Below are 17,911 nucleotides of genomic sequence, written 5' to 3'. Positions count from 1 at the left end.
AAATATATATAAAATAAAAATACAAAATAAAAAATAAATGAGCTTTTTGTCTTGATTTAAGGTTAGTGTTAGGCATTAGGGTTAGCAGTGTGTTAGGGTAAAGGTTAGAGTTAGGTTTCAAATCCGATTTTATGACTTTGTGGCTGTGCAAGCTAGTGACCACTGCAGAGCTGTCTCCAGAACAAGATTCGTGACAAAAAACAGTAACCTGTGCAAAATGACAGGTAGCCTAACACGTTTAGGGCCAACAGAGGAAACATTTTGATAAAGGCCTCTGCGGCATCAATAACAATATATAGGCTATTTTTTTAGGCCTAAATATTGTAGTAGAAAAAAACACAAAGATTGTAGTTTATCACAAACTAAAAGTGCAACAATTGTAGCCGACTCACTTGAGTTCCTCCTCCTCAATGAAGCCGCTGGCGTCGTTGTCCAGGATCCCGAAGACTTTCTTCACCTCCGCGGGACTCTTTTTGGTCAAGCCACACTGCTGGAAGAACTTCTTGCAGTTGAAGGAGTCCGGTGCTGATGGGGTAAGGATGACATGAGAAAAAAATGAACAGGCGTGTTCGGCCTTAGCTCTGGTACAGGTCGTTAACGAGGAAGTGGAGGTAGGGCTTGTGGAAGAACGCGAACACGAACCCTAACCTTTACCCTTTTAGCCACCTATCCACCTAGCTAGAATTCATTACATATCATATGTTTTGCGAATTCCTAACATATTGTACATTTTGCAAGTTCGTAACATACTGCTCGTTTTGCAAATTCGTAACATATAACACGAATTGCAATTAATAACATATCATATGAAATAGTTGATGGACATCCGCAAATGAATGCATACAAAACGAAACGTAACACATCACTCTAAATGGAGTCTCAGATTTACACAAAGAATAATATGAAATGCTCTGAGACCATGTTGCAGCTGATTCAAATAACCAACTAATCTGTTTAGTCTAGTCTTGTTCACTCATAGGCATATCACATTTTGATTTATGCAAAAACTCCATTTAAATTAAGACAATTGTTTGCATTATAATTCTTCCTGATACATTTAGGGACAAAAACTGACAGAGACAACTGCTATCTATTCTGTCCTAAATGCTTTGAGGGTTTCGTGTGAGTCTACGTAGCCTACATGTGTTTTCTCTAAAATAGGCCTCATTTTGATCCACCTAAGTAGGCCTATACTTCTGTTTTTTGTTTGACATCAACAATGGACTACCTTATTTGACTTTATTTAGTGAATCTGCCCATGGCCTAGGCTACCACTAATGCGGTGAAGGAATCTAATGAAGAAAGCAATAATGATATGAGTGGAAGATGATACCTTGGCAGTCCTTCATAGCAGCGTCTATGGCATCAGCGGAAAGGATAGATGAGAGCGACATTTTAATCCTGTCGAATGAACAAAAGTGGTGAATTATTAACACATTTAGTCAGGTAGACTAAACAGCAATGCATACTTCTTATTTGAAGACAAGGCATCGGTTTGACTGGTGCAGAATATTATAATTATTTGGATAGCATCTTTTAAGCACAGTTTCAGAGGCCTATAAAACATAGGCTATATGCGTGTCATAACTATTGGCTAAGGTCTATTGATTTAGCTCATGCACATAACAGTTGTGTTGACATATTTTCTCAGTAATTCCCCAGAGCCTATTGCTTGATCTGAGCTAGGTAGGCCTACTCCAAATAACACTACTGGCAAATTATCTTTAGTCTGCCCTCAGACTCATCTTGGTCGGAATCAATATACTGAAACACTGTAAAAGTATTTGCTAAAACGGATAGCAAAGAATGAATTAGATACTTCCTTAAAATAAAATATGGCACAACTTTGTCTAATACGCTGTTACCGCATCCTTTGCCTAAACATTAAAGCCAAGTAAACTTCTAATTATAAACACAAACGAAGTGAATGATTAAAAAAAGACAACAGTCTATATCTCTCAAAGTGGCAGAGAATGACTGCTCTGAGTTAAGTTCAGAGCGCAAAGTCAACTTACCGCGTTGAGGTTCTTGCCCGGTCGTTGATCCAAAAGAGACGAGTAAAGGCTATGCGGTGACTGGTGTCCGTCAGAGACGATTTATATAGGTCTGATTGAGGTGACAATAGGGAATGCTTGAATTACCTGTCTGAGTATCAAATTTTAACTGCCCGCCCCTGATCAAATTTCTTCTCTAACTAATTAACCTTTACCCTTTATAACGCCCATGGGAAGGAGACTGACTACTGTGAACATCAGTAACGCCCTTGTAAATGGCAAATTAAGTCATCAGTGCATTATTCTATATCCCCTCCTCCCACCCACACCTAACCCAGTCCTCCTCCCCCTCTCCTTCCCTTCTCGAATTATAATACAGTACTATGGTACAAAAATGTGCAGTCTCTCTAGCCCTGTTTATACCTGGTGCTAACATGCGCCCTTTGTCCTGATCTTGTCCACATTCCGATTTTGCCCACATTTTTACACAGGATGATTAAAAGACAGGCACGCATTGGGTCTGGATATCAATCAAGTATTAACAGATCTGCATGGTCAGTCTAGTCTGTTCACAATGCAAACACAGTGGAGGGTACACTGGGTAAGGAAGAAGGGATAAGAGACACATTTTATTCAAATGTGTTGACGCAACACACTTTGATCAGATAGTTATTGGATCATATTGATCAGATCACGAAACTAACATAGCGCAAGGTGTAAACAAGGCTAATCTCTGTCTGTTGTCTTCTCCCTCCCTATCTCTCTATCTCTCTCCTCTCTCTCTCTCTCTCTCTATATATATATATATATCCCCCTCTCTCTCTCTCTCTCTCTCCCCTCTCTCTCTCTCTCTCTCTCTCTCTCTCTCTCTCTCTCTCTCTCTCTCTCTCTCTCTCTCTCTCTCTATATATATATATATATATATATATATATATCCCCCCTCTCTCTCTCTCTCTCTCTCTCTCTCTCTCTCTCTCTCTCTCTCTCCTCTCTCTCTCTCTCTCTCTCTCTCTCTCTCTATATATATATATATATATATATATCTCTCTCTCTCTCTCTCTCTCTCTCTCTCTCTCTCTCTCTCTCTATATATATATATATATATATATATATATATATATATATATCCCCCTCTCTCTCTCTCTCTCTCTCTCTCTCTCTCTCTCTCTCTCTCTACAAGCAGTCACAGAGCTGGTATTTGTGTCACACATACAGTATATTGTCCTCAGTGAAAAGGGTCATTCAGTGAGAACGCAAACTGCATTCAGAGAGAAGTCAAGTTCCAATAAACCAGATTCAATTATAAAGTGTATAACTGGGTATGTGGATATTGGATGTTGAAATCATTGTGGAGGGATACAGTGTGGCCATTGTGTGGTATAGTAGCCCACAGCCCCCTGAGAATGAACCCTCTGGTCCAAATCCCCTGCAAATCTGTCAAAAAATGTGCCCTCATTTGGACTTAAACAGACCCAATTTTTCATTCCCTGCTACTCTGTTGGACCCACCAGATGGGGTTAGATTATCCCCTCCAAATCTAATAATACTCAACAACAGATACACACACACACAACAGGGGTTGTCTATCACGAAATGTCATCATGACAATTTATTTAACCTTCTCTCACACTATTGGCCGGACGGGGTAAATATTGAACTATCATGGAACTGTCCAGCGTTCTGATTAAAGGACACAAGGTTTTTTTTCAATGTCCCACTTGATTCTGCATGATGATTTAATGTCAATTAGGGTCCATACACACATGCACGCACGCACGCATAAACTCACATACACACATGCACGCACGCACGCATAAACTCACATACACACATGCACGCACGCACGCATAAACTCACATACACACATGCACTCACGCACGCCTAAACTCACATACACACATGCACGCACGCACGCATAAACTCACATACACACATGCACGCACGCACGCACGCATAAACTCACATATACACATGCACGCATGCACGCATAAACTCACATACACACATGCACGCATGCACGCATAAACTCACATACACACATGCACGCACGCACGCATAAACTCACATATACACATGCACGCACGCACGCACGCATAAACTCACATACACACATGCACGCACGCACGCATAAACTCACATACACACACATTTGCCTATGGCATCTGTGTTGGAATAGAGTTTTGGGAAATGGAGAGAGAGAGAGAGATTGCATCTTTTCTATTGAGGTCACCCAGGCCATCCCTCAGATATAAATGGTCACACTTCTTCAGTATCATCACTGTAGCTGCTGGCGACCCATAGCGATAGGAGATCTAACAGAGTGATCCATTTAGAACAATGCTTATCTTTGCAATTCTTCACAGTATTATTGAAGCAGTGAAATGAAATACTGCATTTGGGCAGCCTGTAAAATGTGACCAATGGCAGAATGCCTATACCTTCAGAGGACAACCCTGAAACAATGTCACTGTATGTGGAAGTAAACGGAGAGGTCTGCAGAGAGTGCATTAACCCTATCCCTTAGAGGATACCCTGCTTCTGGACTGTGGAGAACAGCTATTATTCATCATTGGACAAGGGGAAAGTTGAAGGTGTGCAACCTGCATGTGGGCTCACTTCTCACTGTAAAGGCGTACATGTGTTAGTGTTAGGGAGAGAGTGCACTGCATAGAATGTCATCAGTGATACAGATGGCATCTGATTTGTGTCCTTTTAAATACAACATCTGCATAAAACGAATTATTTATCAAAATCATATTCTGTTATGATTCTCATCGTTAACGTTTTGAAACAAAGTCTGACATTTAGTCTTGACAATTCCCCGTGTTTAATAACAAGTGGCACCACTCAACCAGAAATATGACACCTTTGAGGTCGGGATATCGCTAAATATCCCCTATAGCCGGAGGCAGACAACAATCATTAACCAACTCCAGCTTGCAAGCAGTTCAATTCCGTGAAGAACCGCGGCGCGCGCGGGTGGGGATTTATAGACTACAGTACTTGGCACCTGCCCACCACAGCTTCAGCAGCGGAAGCAGGCAGCGGTCGAGCGCATCAGCTAGCGACCGCGCGAGCCCTACCCAGACCGCAGGCGTTAGTGTGTTGTGCAAAGTAGGTGGGTAAAGGTCGCTCAAGGACAGGTCAAGTGAACCTTATTTAAACGTACCATGCATATATAGGCTGAATATTCCAGGTAAAAGGCACCTTTAGACTGAGTGTTCTAGCCCCACGATTATTACATTTGTATGTATTGTACTTTTTGTGCACAAATTAATTGCATGACTGCTGAAGTGATCGAGTGGGCACGTGCGCTTAAACGGTAGGAGTAGTAGTAGTAGGCTGGGTCACTGATCCTTTAGGACATGTTAGGCTTGTATTTTCACTGTTTAATATTGCTGCATATTTGGTGGGAGAGTTGGTGTGGATAGTGTGTAGACTATATTCTGCGCTTCCACTAACGCATGAGGAGAAAACATTTCCCTTGGGACCACTTTATGGTCATTTTAATATAAATGTAGTTCATTGATTCAAGGTTTGTAATTAAAATCATTAGAACTAATCCTGCAGGTCGCTCACTCACAGTCTGACCTTTCAAATAATTTTGTGACTTGGCGCACGAACGAGAAATCGTGCGTCTAACGTCTCCATGTCCAATGTCCGAAACCTCTTTCTAGGATTTGGGGCTCCAGCGGCAGATGCACGAGGGGAAACTCAATAGGCTCTCCCTGTCCCTGGTCGTATGTGAAAGAGAGACTGATGAGGACACCGGATCGAGTGGTGCGCTTTACCGACAGGCGGTGATGTCATGCGCCATTCTGATACCTCATCGCCTATACGGTTACTGGCCAGTAATTTATTCATTTACATTTGCTAATTTTCCTTACAAGCTTACGTACCGACATGGGTTGGCTGCAGGGGCAAGCCTTCTCATTGTCCCAGGGCGGGAAAGAGATGCTCCGTTGCCACGGAAGAAACGGTTGTGTGTTGCTTGTTGGGTTTAATCATATAGAAAATTGTGTAGACATATCATATGCAGTTCCAGATAATAGGCTAAATTCATTAATTCTCTGAATTCAGTGTATTATGATTACATGAAATTTTGAACATGGTTCTGAAATTTCTGATCGCAGGGGGTTCCGATAGCCGCTGTCCGTGGTGCTAAGTCATATTTCAATGTTATTAGCGCTATTTTATGTTTGTTTGCACTGGCTTTTCCCTCGTGACAGTATAACTATATTGCCAAATGCCCAATATCAAAAGTAAATGACTAATTCAGACAGCTCTGCCTGACATGGTTATAGTAGTCTAAGTCAATGGCAGTTCGTTTTCCCGTTTTGTGGGTGTATGGTTTAAAAAGCTGCACGAGATGTTGTTTCATGGTTCGTTCTCGGTTTTAATGTGACTCTTCAAACATACATCAGGGGCCTGTGTTATATAATATGCCTACTGATGGTTTGTCGGGACTGATGGTTTCTACGGTTGTGGCTAGATTGAGTACAGCTTCATCTAGTTGTAGCGTCGGGATCACAGTTGTTGACAAGTAGCATTTTAGCTAAGCCTAACCCATACCCTTTAATGACATTCATTCTCCTATCCTGATGCGTTAGTTATCTTAACCTTCTGCGTTGGTTCTCCTAACCTGCTACGCGAAGTCACTTCTTTCCGTAGTTGGGTTAGGTTTAGCTAAAATGTTACAGTTGTCAATGAATCATCAGTCCCGACAAACCATCAGTATCGCAGTACCTGTTCAGGAGAGCGTGACATTACAGATAACGTCCAGATAAAAATTTAATCTATTGAGGGAATCGTATCAGCTTTCATGATTATTATATTCATTATATTATATTTCACTACCCTGAATACACCTCAGTACGCACCTCTGGCTATATTTAGGGGAAACGCTGCCGTGGGAAGATGACTCACTGTCTTTGTGTTTGCCACCATCTAGTGGACTCCTAACGCCAACGCATGGACTATACTCCCATGTGGGGCTGCTAAAGGCTGTCAGTAGGTCAACTGTAATACCGCACATCAAGCCATAGAGACGCATTTGATGAGGGCTTTATACATACATTGATTGACTAAAAACATGATAAAGCTTATTGAAGCATGGGTTTTGTCCATATATACTGTATGTATGCAGACTCTAAGGCAATGGTTTTGTCCATATATACTGTATGTATGCAGACTCTAAGGCAATGGTTTTGTCCATATATACTGTATGTATGCAGACTCTAAGGCAATGGTTTTGTCCATATATACTGTATGTATGCAGACTCTAAGGCAATGGTTTTGTCCATATATACTGTATGTATGCAGACTCTAAGGCAATGGTTTTGTCCATATATACTGTATGTATGCAGACTCTAAGGCAATGGTTTTGTCCATATATACTGTATGTATGCAGACTCTAAGGCAATGGTTTTGTCCATATATACTGTATGTATGCAGACTCTAAGGCAATGGTTTTGTCCATATATACTGTATGTATGCAGACTCTAAGGCAATGGTTTTGTCCATATATACTGTATGTATGCAGACTCTAAGGCAATGGTTTTGTCCATATATACTGTATGTATGCAGACTCTAAGGCAATGGTTTTGTCCATATATACTGTATGTATGCAGACTCTAAGGCAATGGTTTTGTCCATATATACTGTATGTATGCAGACTCTAAGGCAATGGTTTTGTCCATATATACTGTATGTATGCAGACTCTAAGGCAATGGTTTTGTCCATATATACTGTATGTATGCAGACTCTAAGGCAATGGTTTTGTCCATATATACTGTATGTATGCAGACTCTAAGGCAATGGTTTTGTCCATATATACTGTATGTATGCAGACTCTAAGGCAATGGTTTTGTCCATATATACTGTATGTATGCAGACTCTAAGGCAATGGTTTTGTCCATATATACTGTATATACTGTATGTATGCAGACTCTAAGGCAATGGTTTTGTCCATATATACTGTATGTATGCAGACTCTAAGGCAATGGTTTTGTCCATATATACTGTATGTATGCAGTATACTCTAAGGCAATGGTTTTGTCCATATATACTGTATGTATGCAGACTCTAAGGCAATGGTTTTGTCCATATATACTGTATGTATGCAGACTCTAAGGCAATGGTTTTGTCCATATATACTGTATGTATGCAGACTCTAAGGCAATGGTTTTGTCCATATATACTGTATGTATGCAGACTCTAAGGCAATGGTTTTGTCCATATATACTGTATGTATGCAGACTCTAAGGCAATGGTTTTGTCCATATATACTGTATGTATGCAGACTCTAAGGCAATGGTTTTGTCCATATATACTGTATGTATGCAGACTCTAAGGCAATGGTTTTGTCCATATATACTGTATGTATGCAGACTCTAAGGCAATGGTTTTGTCCATATATACTGTATGTATGCAGACTCTAAGGCAATGGTTTTGTCCATATATACTGTATGTATGCAGACTCTAAGGCAATGGTTTTGTCCATATATACTGTATGTATGCAGACTCTAAGGCAATGGTTTTGTCCATATATACTGTATGTATGCAGACTCTAAGGCAATGGTTTTGTCCATATATACTGTATGTATGCAGACTCTAAGGCAATGGTTTTGTCCATATATACTGTATGTATGCAGACTCTAAGGCAATGGTTTTGTCCATATATACTGTATGTATGCAGACTCTAAGGCAATGGTTTTGTCCATATATACTGTATGTATGCAGACTCTAAGGCAATGGTTCCTAACCTTTTTCAGTTAATGTACCACCAACTGAATTTAGCTCTGCAATGGTTTTGTCCATATATACTGTATGTATGCAGACCCTGGTTTTGTACCCCCATGTGCATGGTTTTTACCAGTAGGTCTAAGGCAATGGTTTTGGTCTCATGAGTCTTCTAAGGCAATGGTTTTGTCCATATATACTGATGTATGGCTAAGGCAATGGTTTTGTCCATATATACTGTATGTATGCAGACTCTAAGGCAATGGTTTTGTCCTAGTACAGACCTAAGGCAATGGTTTTGTTGGGAACTCTAAGGCAATGGTTTTGCTCTACGGTACTATATCGAACATAATTGGAATCACTTGAACCCCCAATCATTGTCTCTAGTCTAGGATAGGATGTCAATTATGGATGAATATATTGTTTAACTGTATGTATATATACTGTATGTATGCAGTAGAACATTTATGTTACCTATTTTCATGCATTTTACCAGTATGAGTCTTCTCAAGTACCCCCTGGAAAAACTAAATTGGTGCTTGGCCATGCTGTCATTTGTTTTATTGACTTTTATTGTCTCTAGTCTAGGATCTGTCTTATGGATCTATCTCTTTGTAGAACATTTCTGTTCTCTGTCATCTCTGTATCTCTCTCTGTCTTCATCTGTCATTTGTTTTATTGACTTTCTCTGTCTCTCTCTCTCTCTCTCTCTGTCTCTCTCTGTATCTCTCTCTCTGTCTCTCTGTATCTCTCTCTGTCTCTCTCTCTCTCTCTGTATCTCTCTCTGTCTCTCTCTCTCTCTGTCTCTCTCTGTATCTCTGTCTCTCTCTGTCTCTCTCTCTGTCTCTCTCTCTGTATCTCTCTCTGTCTCTCTGTCTCTCTCTGTCTCTCTCTCTGTCTCTCTCTCTCTCTGTCTCTCTCTGTATCTCTGTCTCTCTCTCTCTTGCTGTCTCTCTCTCTGTCTCTCTCTCTCTCGCTGTCTCTCTCTCTCTCTCTCTCTCTCTGTCTCTCTCTCTCTTACACCTCTGTTTGTGTGTGCCTGTGTGCCTTTGTGTGTAAACTTGTACTTGCACAATGATCGTCATGCTTTTTTTAATCAGCAAAACATGACAAATAGACTATGTGTCATGAATTATTATGTATAATTATTAGCGAATAAAATGGCAGGCGTTTTCTCAATTACAGTTCATATAAAACGGTTCCATTTATGGGTGTGAAGTTAAACTTATGGCATCTGAACTCAGATAAACACATTTGATTAATTAAATAGGAAATAATACAAAGACCTTTTATTCCAAAAGAATATTGATTATTTTTTTATCTATCGTCCGTTCCTGAAAAGTGCATCATAGATTTTACAGCAAAATTCATATAAGACATGAACACATCCGCGCTACATTCACAATCATCATTTTGGACAGTGTGCCGCACAGGAGGAAACTTCTTGCAAGCAAATGTATAAAAAGTATTTATATTCAGATGAAATGGGGAGGTCTTGGGCAATATTGTTCCTTCAGGTGAGTTCTTGGTCAGTTGTTCTTTATTGCTTAACCAATACAGCGAACTCTGCAAAAGAAAAATACAAGCATTAACCCTTTCCAGTGTCTTATAACATGAATTGACTTTCTTAGGCCTTAATATAGATTGACACCAGATCATAAACATCGTTATTAATATTCAAGCAGCGGTGAAAAAAGTGCCCAATTGTCATACTTGAGTAAAAGTTTAAAAAAAAGTAAAAGTGAAAGTCACCCAGTAAAATACTACTTGAGTGAAAGTCTAAAAGTATTTGGTTCTAAATATACATAAGTATCAAAAGTAAATGGAATTTGTAAAATATACTTAGGTACCAAAAGTATAAATAATTTCAAATTCCTAATTTTAAGCAAAGCAGATGGTACCATGTTCTTGTATTTAAAATGTACAGATAGCCAGGGGTACACTCCAACACTCAGACATCAATTTGACAGAATATGAATTTGTGTGTAGTGAGTCAGCCAGATAAGAGGCAGTAGTGATGACCAGGGATGTTCTCTTGATAAGTGCATGAATTGGACCATTTACCTGTCCTGCTAAGCATTCAACATGTAATGAGTACTTTTGGGTGAAGTAAAATGTATGGAGTAAAATGTACATCATTTTCTTTAGGAATGTAGTGAAGTAAAAGTGAAAGTAGTCTAAAATATTAATAGTAAAGTAAAGTACAGATACCCCCAAAAAACTACTTGAGTAGAACTTTAAAGTAGTTTTACTTAAGTACATTACACCACTGTATCCACTGACATTGGTTAAGCATTGATTATCCCATGTATGCTGTGTTTCGTACCATCAATTCCAATCATGCCATCACCATCGGCATCACCAGCCTTGAGGAAAGCCTTTGTCTCTGCATCGGTAAGTACCCTGGCCTTGGGGCAAAAGTTCTGAAGGAACAGCCTAGAGAAAGAGACACAAATATTAGTTTAGTTTCATTTGAATGTATGCAGACCAATGCACCAATGCACCCTGACTTTTACAATGCATGCCCACGGATATAATTGGATAAAGTGGACAGTCTCCTGCATTGGTTTAATAATCAATTGTCTGTTATTTGTACTGTAATGGTGCATGGCTCTTACTTCAGCTCCTCCTCCTCAATAAAGCCACTTGCATCCTGGTCAATGACCTTGAAAGCCTTCTTGACGTCGTCGGCGGACTTCGAGGCAAAGCCAATCGTATGGAAGAAGGTCTTGAAGTTGAAGGAGTCGGCGCCTGTAACGCAAATATGAAGAATATATGCCTATTGTGTAACCTGCAAGTAAACACACAATGCAACTACAGCCTAGAGAGGTAATAGTGTGTTCATATAGCTAATTTCACATTTATCATACAACATACTTGTGTTGAAAGGGCTTTTTAGGTGGAGGGGGAAGTAAACAAACTAGGGCCTACCTTTGCACGCTTCCAATGCGGCTTTGATGTCAGCCTCCTTGCACAGATGGGCACAGGCCATTTTGAGCTGAATGTTGAAAAAAGGGAGAAATTGTTACTTTAATACAACTTTGATTTAGCATTTCAACGTTCTGTATTTAGCATTGCATTTAATCTACAACATGTTTGAGAGGTTATTACCAGGCAAGTACTAAACTATTATTATATTGTGCAATACCAGGGCACAACAAATAATGATAAAAAATAGGAACAAATCACCAAACACTCAGACTTTCTACCAAACAAAATTTCAGCACGACTCAACCCATCTTATTTAATTTAAAATAGATAATCCACTTCATTACGCAGGATGTCAAACAAATATTTCAAACCGACCAGCCACTGTTTACCAACATCTGGCTGGTGGTCTTTTGATAAAAGCAGAGCCCCTTTCACCATCCGTGTGATTATAACGCAATGAGACAGATCAAATCAAATGTGTCAAGCTGCCCTCAAATGTGTCTGTCTCAACCAATGGGTGTAATTTGGGAATTCATATCAAATCCAATTGAAACGTTTTTAGTGGTTCCCAAAAGGAAAGCCCTGATAGTTAAGGCTGCACATGTTGGTCTTTGATAAAGATGTTGATGTGCATTCCAAACGTTCCATCTGAGAAACTGATTTGCAATTGTCCAAATCCGTCCCGCTCCGGGGTGCGTCCAAATACAGAAACAAAATCTCAGCCTTTGGGTGTTTTGGATGACACAACGGCGTGCAGTCCCACGTAAATTGTAAAGAGCGCATATGATAAAATGTACAGCAAAAGCCTGGATGCTGTTGCAATTTTCTGGATCCTGGATTCCTGTACTTCCTTCGCACCGCACTGAAACTCACCTCTGACGTCTTTGGTGAACGGTTGATAGAGAAGACTTCAGGCGACTGCAGCGAGTGGTGTTCCCATCGATACTGCTGACCTTATATACTTTCACTCAACCGAAATTCGAGGCATAATGTAACCGACACCGGAGGGGGTGGGGGGATTGTCCACTGGCAAGAGATCCGATCTATTTTAAGTTTCATAAATGAAGATGCTTAAAAGGTGCGTTTGAAAAAAGTCCATAATATCCCCCATTGCTATGAATATGTTCTGCTGAGTGACAGGGATGGAATCGACGGTTGCTAAAAAGATTCTGACCGTTTATATTGAGAGGTTATTGTAGCCTATGGATATCAACGCGGTCATTGGTGAAGTTTCTAAGGAGGGTTGTAGTGTTCATGTAATATGCATGCATATGCTGGACTTGAGAGGTCTGTTTAAAACGATGTTGTGTTACTCTGAATGTCTTTGTAAGAGTTTCCAGTCATTCGTTGCATTAAGGTGAAGTATTGGATGTGCGTAAACCGTGTTGGTTTAGAGAAAATATGGTGCTTTTATGATTTAATATTTTCATATTATAAGAAATGAGGCTACACTAAACTTTTAATATTTTACATGAGAGCAATTTACTTGCAACATTCTTATGATTGCCTAGATTTTATCATGCAATGTCTCGTGAAAGCAAATTTACGCATGATCCCAATAATCTTCCACATTCATTGGTGTATCCCGGACTAAACGTGCATAGCCAAAAAGTGTCTGCCGCTTCTGTAAGCCTATAAATGTAATACGATCATGTGGAGTAGCCTACAGTAAGTTGTACTATACTTCATGTCTAGCCTATACTGCACGCTCAAGTCCTTTGCATTTGTATATTTTTGTTACCATTTATATCGCTCAGAGTACTTGGAAAATAAAGGAAAATATGACCCAAAACAAACGTCGATATACTGTGTATTACTTTCACATGGTTTGGCTACTGGATAGAAAACAATGCACCATTCCACCATAATGTTTAACTGTTCATTACGCAGTTTTACAGCAAATGTATGTTAAAGATTATAGCGAGCGTTATATTTTTTCTGCAGGTGGCATCACTGTCCTATCTTTGACTGGAGGTGGGGGCGGGGATAAACTATCACGACACCTATTTTTCTGTCTGGAAAATGAATTGATTGCGGCACGCTTATGTCGCAAAAGTGTTGCGTGTTGTATTACCGGATACATTACTTAGTTGGGTAGTTACTACTGAACACAGTCTGTGTACATGTTTTGACTGTTAAATGAGAGGATATGGAATTAATTATCTTAGATAAGCTATAATAGGACAATTGTTAGTTATCTACTGTAAATTATTTACTGTAAGTAACTTTTAATTATATGTCAAATAAACAACCTACAAATATATTGCAAGATGTGCCACAAGTTTTCAAAATGTATGCAGATAAACACAATCTGACATGACTGAAAATACCACCATCTCCTTAAGTATTTATAAGGGAACCCCACACACTGGTTACACTGTATTTAACATGTATTTAAAATGTCCCGCTGACTCAACATAATGACACAAGGCTATTCTTGGCCATTCTGTTGCAGTGTCAGTTTTCTCCTGCACGTTGTCCCGTTCACCAAAGAGGAAGTGCCATCCAGAGAGGGAGGATCCATGAGGGGGCAGCAGGCGGGCAGACCTGCAAGGCTCTATCAGAGTAATATGAAATATATCCTCTGCAAATCCCTTAGGAAGTATACCAGTGATGCCCAAGGACTTCCCCCACACTAGAAGCATGCCAGGACCTGGTCCAAATCCTACAGGACTCCCCTCTCCGATCTGGGCGTTATTAAAACAGGTGCACGTCTCTCTCTCTCCCCTCGTAACCCCTCACACTAGCAATGACCTCATAGATAAACACACAGGATACATTTGAAAACTCCTCAAATGTTCCCTCAAAAGCCTGAGTTCCAGATCTGTTTGTGCTGTCTTGGTGTGATAGTGACATAGGAGTTCACAAGACAGCACAAACATTATAAATCTGGAACTCAGCCTTATTTCTCACCACATTGGTTTCGAACGCATCGAGGGGCAAAGCTGGAAAGACAATGTTTACACCAAAATAGTATTTATTACTGGGTTTTCACTATTCCTCGAAAGTGTAGATACGATTGTACAATTTTCACAAGCCATTTTCAGATCATTATAACACATCCAAATACCATTAACAATACACTATAAGGACATTGTGCTCCATGTTGAGAAATATAGTCTGCATAAATAAATACAAATATGAATTTAGCTGAAAGTTAGTGATTTTGGTTCCGTGAAAAGCGGTGGATCTTGGTCAATGGACAATTATGCCTTTACAAGGGCAAGAAACTCTGTGGAATGTGGATAGAGTAAAATTATCATTAGTATTGTGCAAAATATGCTCAACCAAGAATATTGACCTTATAGTTCATGTTTGAATAATATGATGCAGTCAACAAATCAGAAAATCAGTGTCCGCCTGCTGCAGTTGTACTGAAAAAAAAAGACAAAAACCTCTTGCTCTTATACACACAAGGCAGTCAATGTAGCAAATCTCCTCTAGTGTTGTTTTTCCTTGTTAACATCATGTGGTCAGGAAAAACTCTGGGTCCCAGCTATATGTCCAATTTCTTTGTTACCAGTACACCAATATATCATCCCTGCAGTGTCCCTCAACCATGATGAGCTGGGTTAAAGTTCTCTTACTGTCAACTCCAATCTTGCCATCACCATCCTTGTCTGTGAGTACTCTGTCGCCGGCAGAGAAGTTCTGCAGGAACAGCCAGAGAGAGAGAGATGATGGAGGGAGGGATGTTGGTTTAGTGTAGCTTATAAAACGTCTACTCAGACCAGTATTACTGTTCCAGCTGGCTGATTGTTACTTAGTGTAATGCATTTTGCACAGAGAATTTTCAACCAACATTTTCTTGGTGATACTTCCTCAATTCCCGACCATGAAGACAACGCATGTCTTTTAAACTTCCATGTCTAGTTGCAGGTGGTTCGTTTGAATTTAGAAAATGCTCCATTATTAAACAAAATCCTTTTTTTGCTCCATAAAGTAATCCAGCAATGTGTAAGACGCCACCTTTTTCAAATCTTCTCTCAGGTGCCGCATGTCATGAGCGCAACTCAGAAATGAAGTGTTGCGTTGAATGACACTCACCTGTCTTGATCAATGAGAAGATTTGAAATAAACAAGATGGCGGCACACACATTGTTGAATAACTTCATGCAGAAAAACCTGAAACGTTTTATTTGAAAACATATCCAAACATCTGGGATGCGTACAGAGTCATTCCCCACCCCCACTTCGCCCAATCAGATCATGTCTCCCTGATTCTACTCCCTGCATACAAAAACCTACTGAAGAGGGAGCCACCAACAGAGAGAATGGTGAGACAAAGGATGGATGGAGCAGACTCAATTCTCTAGGAGTGTTTTGAAAACACAAACTGGAATTACAATGTGACACACAATGCAAGCAGCAAGGACTACAGGCTATTACAGACTACAAAGACAAAGCCAGCTGTGTGATTCCCACCAATGCCTCTCTCCCCGATGAGCTCAACAAATTCTATGCTCGCTTTGAGGCCACCAACACTGAGCCATCCAAGAGGACCCCTGCTGCTCCGGACGACCAGGTTCTTATGCTCTCCGAGGCTGACATAAGGGAAACTCTCCAGAGAAGGAATACTCAAAAAGCTGCAGGACCAGACAGCATCCCCGGCCACATCCTCAGAGCATGGTCTGACCAGCTGGCAGGCATCTTCACAGACATCTTCAACATGTTCCTATCCCAGGCTGTAGTCACCACATGCTTCAAGTCAACCACCATCATTCCAGTGCCCAAGAAAACCAAGGTGACATGCCTAAATGACTACCATCCTGTTGCACTCACCCCATCATGATGAAGTGCATCAAGAGGTTGGTCATGGCCCACATAAAGGCCAGCAGGCCAGGCCCACTGGACCCACTCCAATTTGCCTACTGATCCAACAGATCCACGGAAGATGCCATTGCTATCCATATGACCCATCTGGACAAAAGGAACACCTACAGTATGTGAGAATGCTCTTCATTGACTACAATTCAGCATTCAACACAATTGTTCCCTCCAAGCTCATCACCAAACTCAGGGCCCTGGGTCAGGAAACCACCCTCAGCAACTGGATCCTGGAAGGTCTGTTATGGAAACTGCTCCGCTCTCGACTGCAATGCCCTTCAGCAGGTGTTGAAGACGGCCCAGTACATCACAGGTACTGTACTCCCACCCATACAGGACATCTACTCCAAGCGATGCCTGAGGAAGGCCCTCAACATCATCAAGGACCCCTCACAACATCATCAAGTACCCCTACTATTCTATTTTATTGTTTTAAAGTTTTATTGTTTTAAAGTTTTGTAAATATTTGTATTACTGTTTCTTTAGCCATTTACTTTCTGCTATGTTTGCTGCAGTGTTGACAGGTGAACCTGCAGGTCAGCATTTAATTCACTGTGGACTCCATGTATATCAGTTGTACGGTATGATGATGAATAAACCAACTATAACGCCTCAAATGTGTACCAAATATACAAATGTGTTATTGGAAATTGTAAATAGTCCGGTGGCCATTTGATGAATTGTTCAGCTGTCTTATGGCTTGGGGCTAGAAGCTGTTAAGGAGCCTTTTGGTCCTAGACTTGGTGCTCCGGTACCGCTTGCCGTGCGGTAGCAGAGAAAACTGTCTATGACTAGGGTGGCTGGAGTCTTTGACAATTTTTAGGGCCTTTCTCAGACACCGCCTGGTATAGAGGCCCTGGATGGCAGGAAGCTTGGCCCCAGGGATGTACCGGGCCGTACACACTACCCTCTGTAGCACCTTATGGTCAGATGCGGAGCAGTTGTCATACCTGGCGGTGATGCAACCGGTCAGGATGCTCTCAATGGTGCAGCTGTAGAACTTTTTGAGGATCTGGGGACCCATGCCAAATCTTTTCAGTCTCCTGAGGGAGCCCTCTTCACGACTGTCTTGGTGTGTTTGGATCATGATTGTTTGTTGGTGATGTGGACAAGGAATTTGAAACTCTCGACCCGCTCCACTACACTACAGCCCTGTTGATGTTAATGGGGCCTGTTCGGCCCTCCTTTTCCTGTAGTCCACGATCAGCTCCTTTGTCTTGCTCACATTGAGGAAGAGGTTGTTGTCCTGGCACCACACTGCCAATTATCTGACCTCCCTATAGGTTGTCTCATCGTTCTCGGTGATCAGGCCTACCACTGTTGTGTCGTCAGCAAACTTAATGATGGTGTTGGAGTCGTGTTTGGCCCCGCAGTCGTGGGTGAACAGGGAGTACAGGAGGGGACTAAGTACACAGCC

At 40.9% G+C, this 17,911-nt stretch overlaps 2 protein-coding genes across 2 annotated transcripts; both read right to left on the bottom strand.

Moving 5' to 3' along the window:
• Window positions 1-369: 369 nt before the first annotated feature.
• Window positions 370-2,250, bottom strand: LOC115119599 (parvalbumin, thymic CPV3-like). Its single transcript, XM_029648447.2, has 3 exons — window positions 2,016-2,250; window positions 1,334-1,401; window positions 370-525 (listed from the first exon to the last, which is right to left on the bottom strand). The coding sequence occupies exons 2-3, from the start codon at window positions 1,392-1,394 to the stop codon at window positions 389-391; spliced, it is 198 nt and encodes a 65-aa protein (XP_029504307.1). The 5' UTR covers window positions 1,395-1,401; window positions 2,016-2,250; the 3' UTR covers window positions 370-388.
• Window positions 2,251-10,010: 7,760 nt separating this feature from the next.
• LOC115116487 (parvalbumin beta 1) lies at window positions 10,011-12,647 on the bottom strand. Its single transcript, XM_029644971.2, has 5 exons — window positions 12,541-12,647; window positions 11,668-11,734; window positions 11,355-11,487; window positions 11,063-11,172; window positions 10,011-10,302 (listed from the first exon to the last, which is right to left on the bottom strand). The coding sequence occupies exons 2-5, from the start codon at window positions 11,726-11,728 to the stop codon at window positions 10,277-10,279; spliced, it is 330 nt and encodes a 109-aa protein (XP_029500831.1). The 5' UTR covers window positions 11,729-11,734; window positions 12,541-12,647; the 3' UTR covers window positions 10,011-10,276.
• Between the last annotated feature and the right edge of the window lie 5,264 nt (window positions 12,648-17,911).

The sequence above is a fragment of the Oncorhynchus nerka genome, linkage group LG26 (genome assembly GCF_034236695.1).
Source record: "Oncorhynchus nerka isolate Pitt River linkage group LG26, Oner_Uvic_2.0, whole genome shotgun sequence".
Classification (NCBI taxonomy): domain Eukaryota; kingdom Metazoa; phylum Chordata; class Actinopteri; order Salmoniformes; family Salmonidae; genus Oncorhynchus; species Oncorhynchus nerka.
This window is presented reverse-complemented; position numbering and strand designations above follow the sequence as displayed.

Bases quoted from the DNA above. Each gene is read 5' to 3' on its own strand.
- LOC115119599 (XM_029648447.2), bottom strand. From the start codon at position 1,394: ATGTCGCTCTCATCTATCCTTTCCGCTGATGCCATAGACGCTGCTATG. The intron at 526-1,333 runs GTATCATCTTCC...TTACCCCATCAG, and splicing joins TGCTATGAAGGACTGCCAAG to CACCGGACTCCTTCAACTGC.
- LOC115116487 (XM_029644971.2), bottom strand. From the start codon at position 11,728: ATGGCCTGTGCCCATCTGTGCAAGGAGGCTGACATCAAAGCCGCATTG. The intron at 11,488-11,667 runs GTAGGCCCTAGT...TTTGCGTTACAG, and splicing joins CGCATTGGAAGCGTGCAAAG to GCGCCGACTCCTTCAACTTC. The intron at 11,173-11,354 runs GTAAGAGCCATG...CTCTTTCTCTAG, and splicing joins ATTGAGGAGGAGGAGCTGAA to GCTGTTCCTTCAGAACTTTT.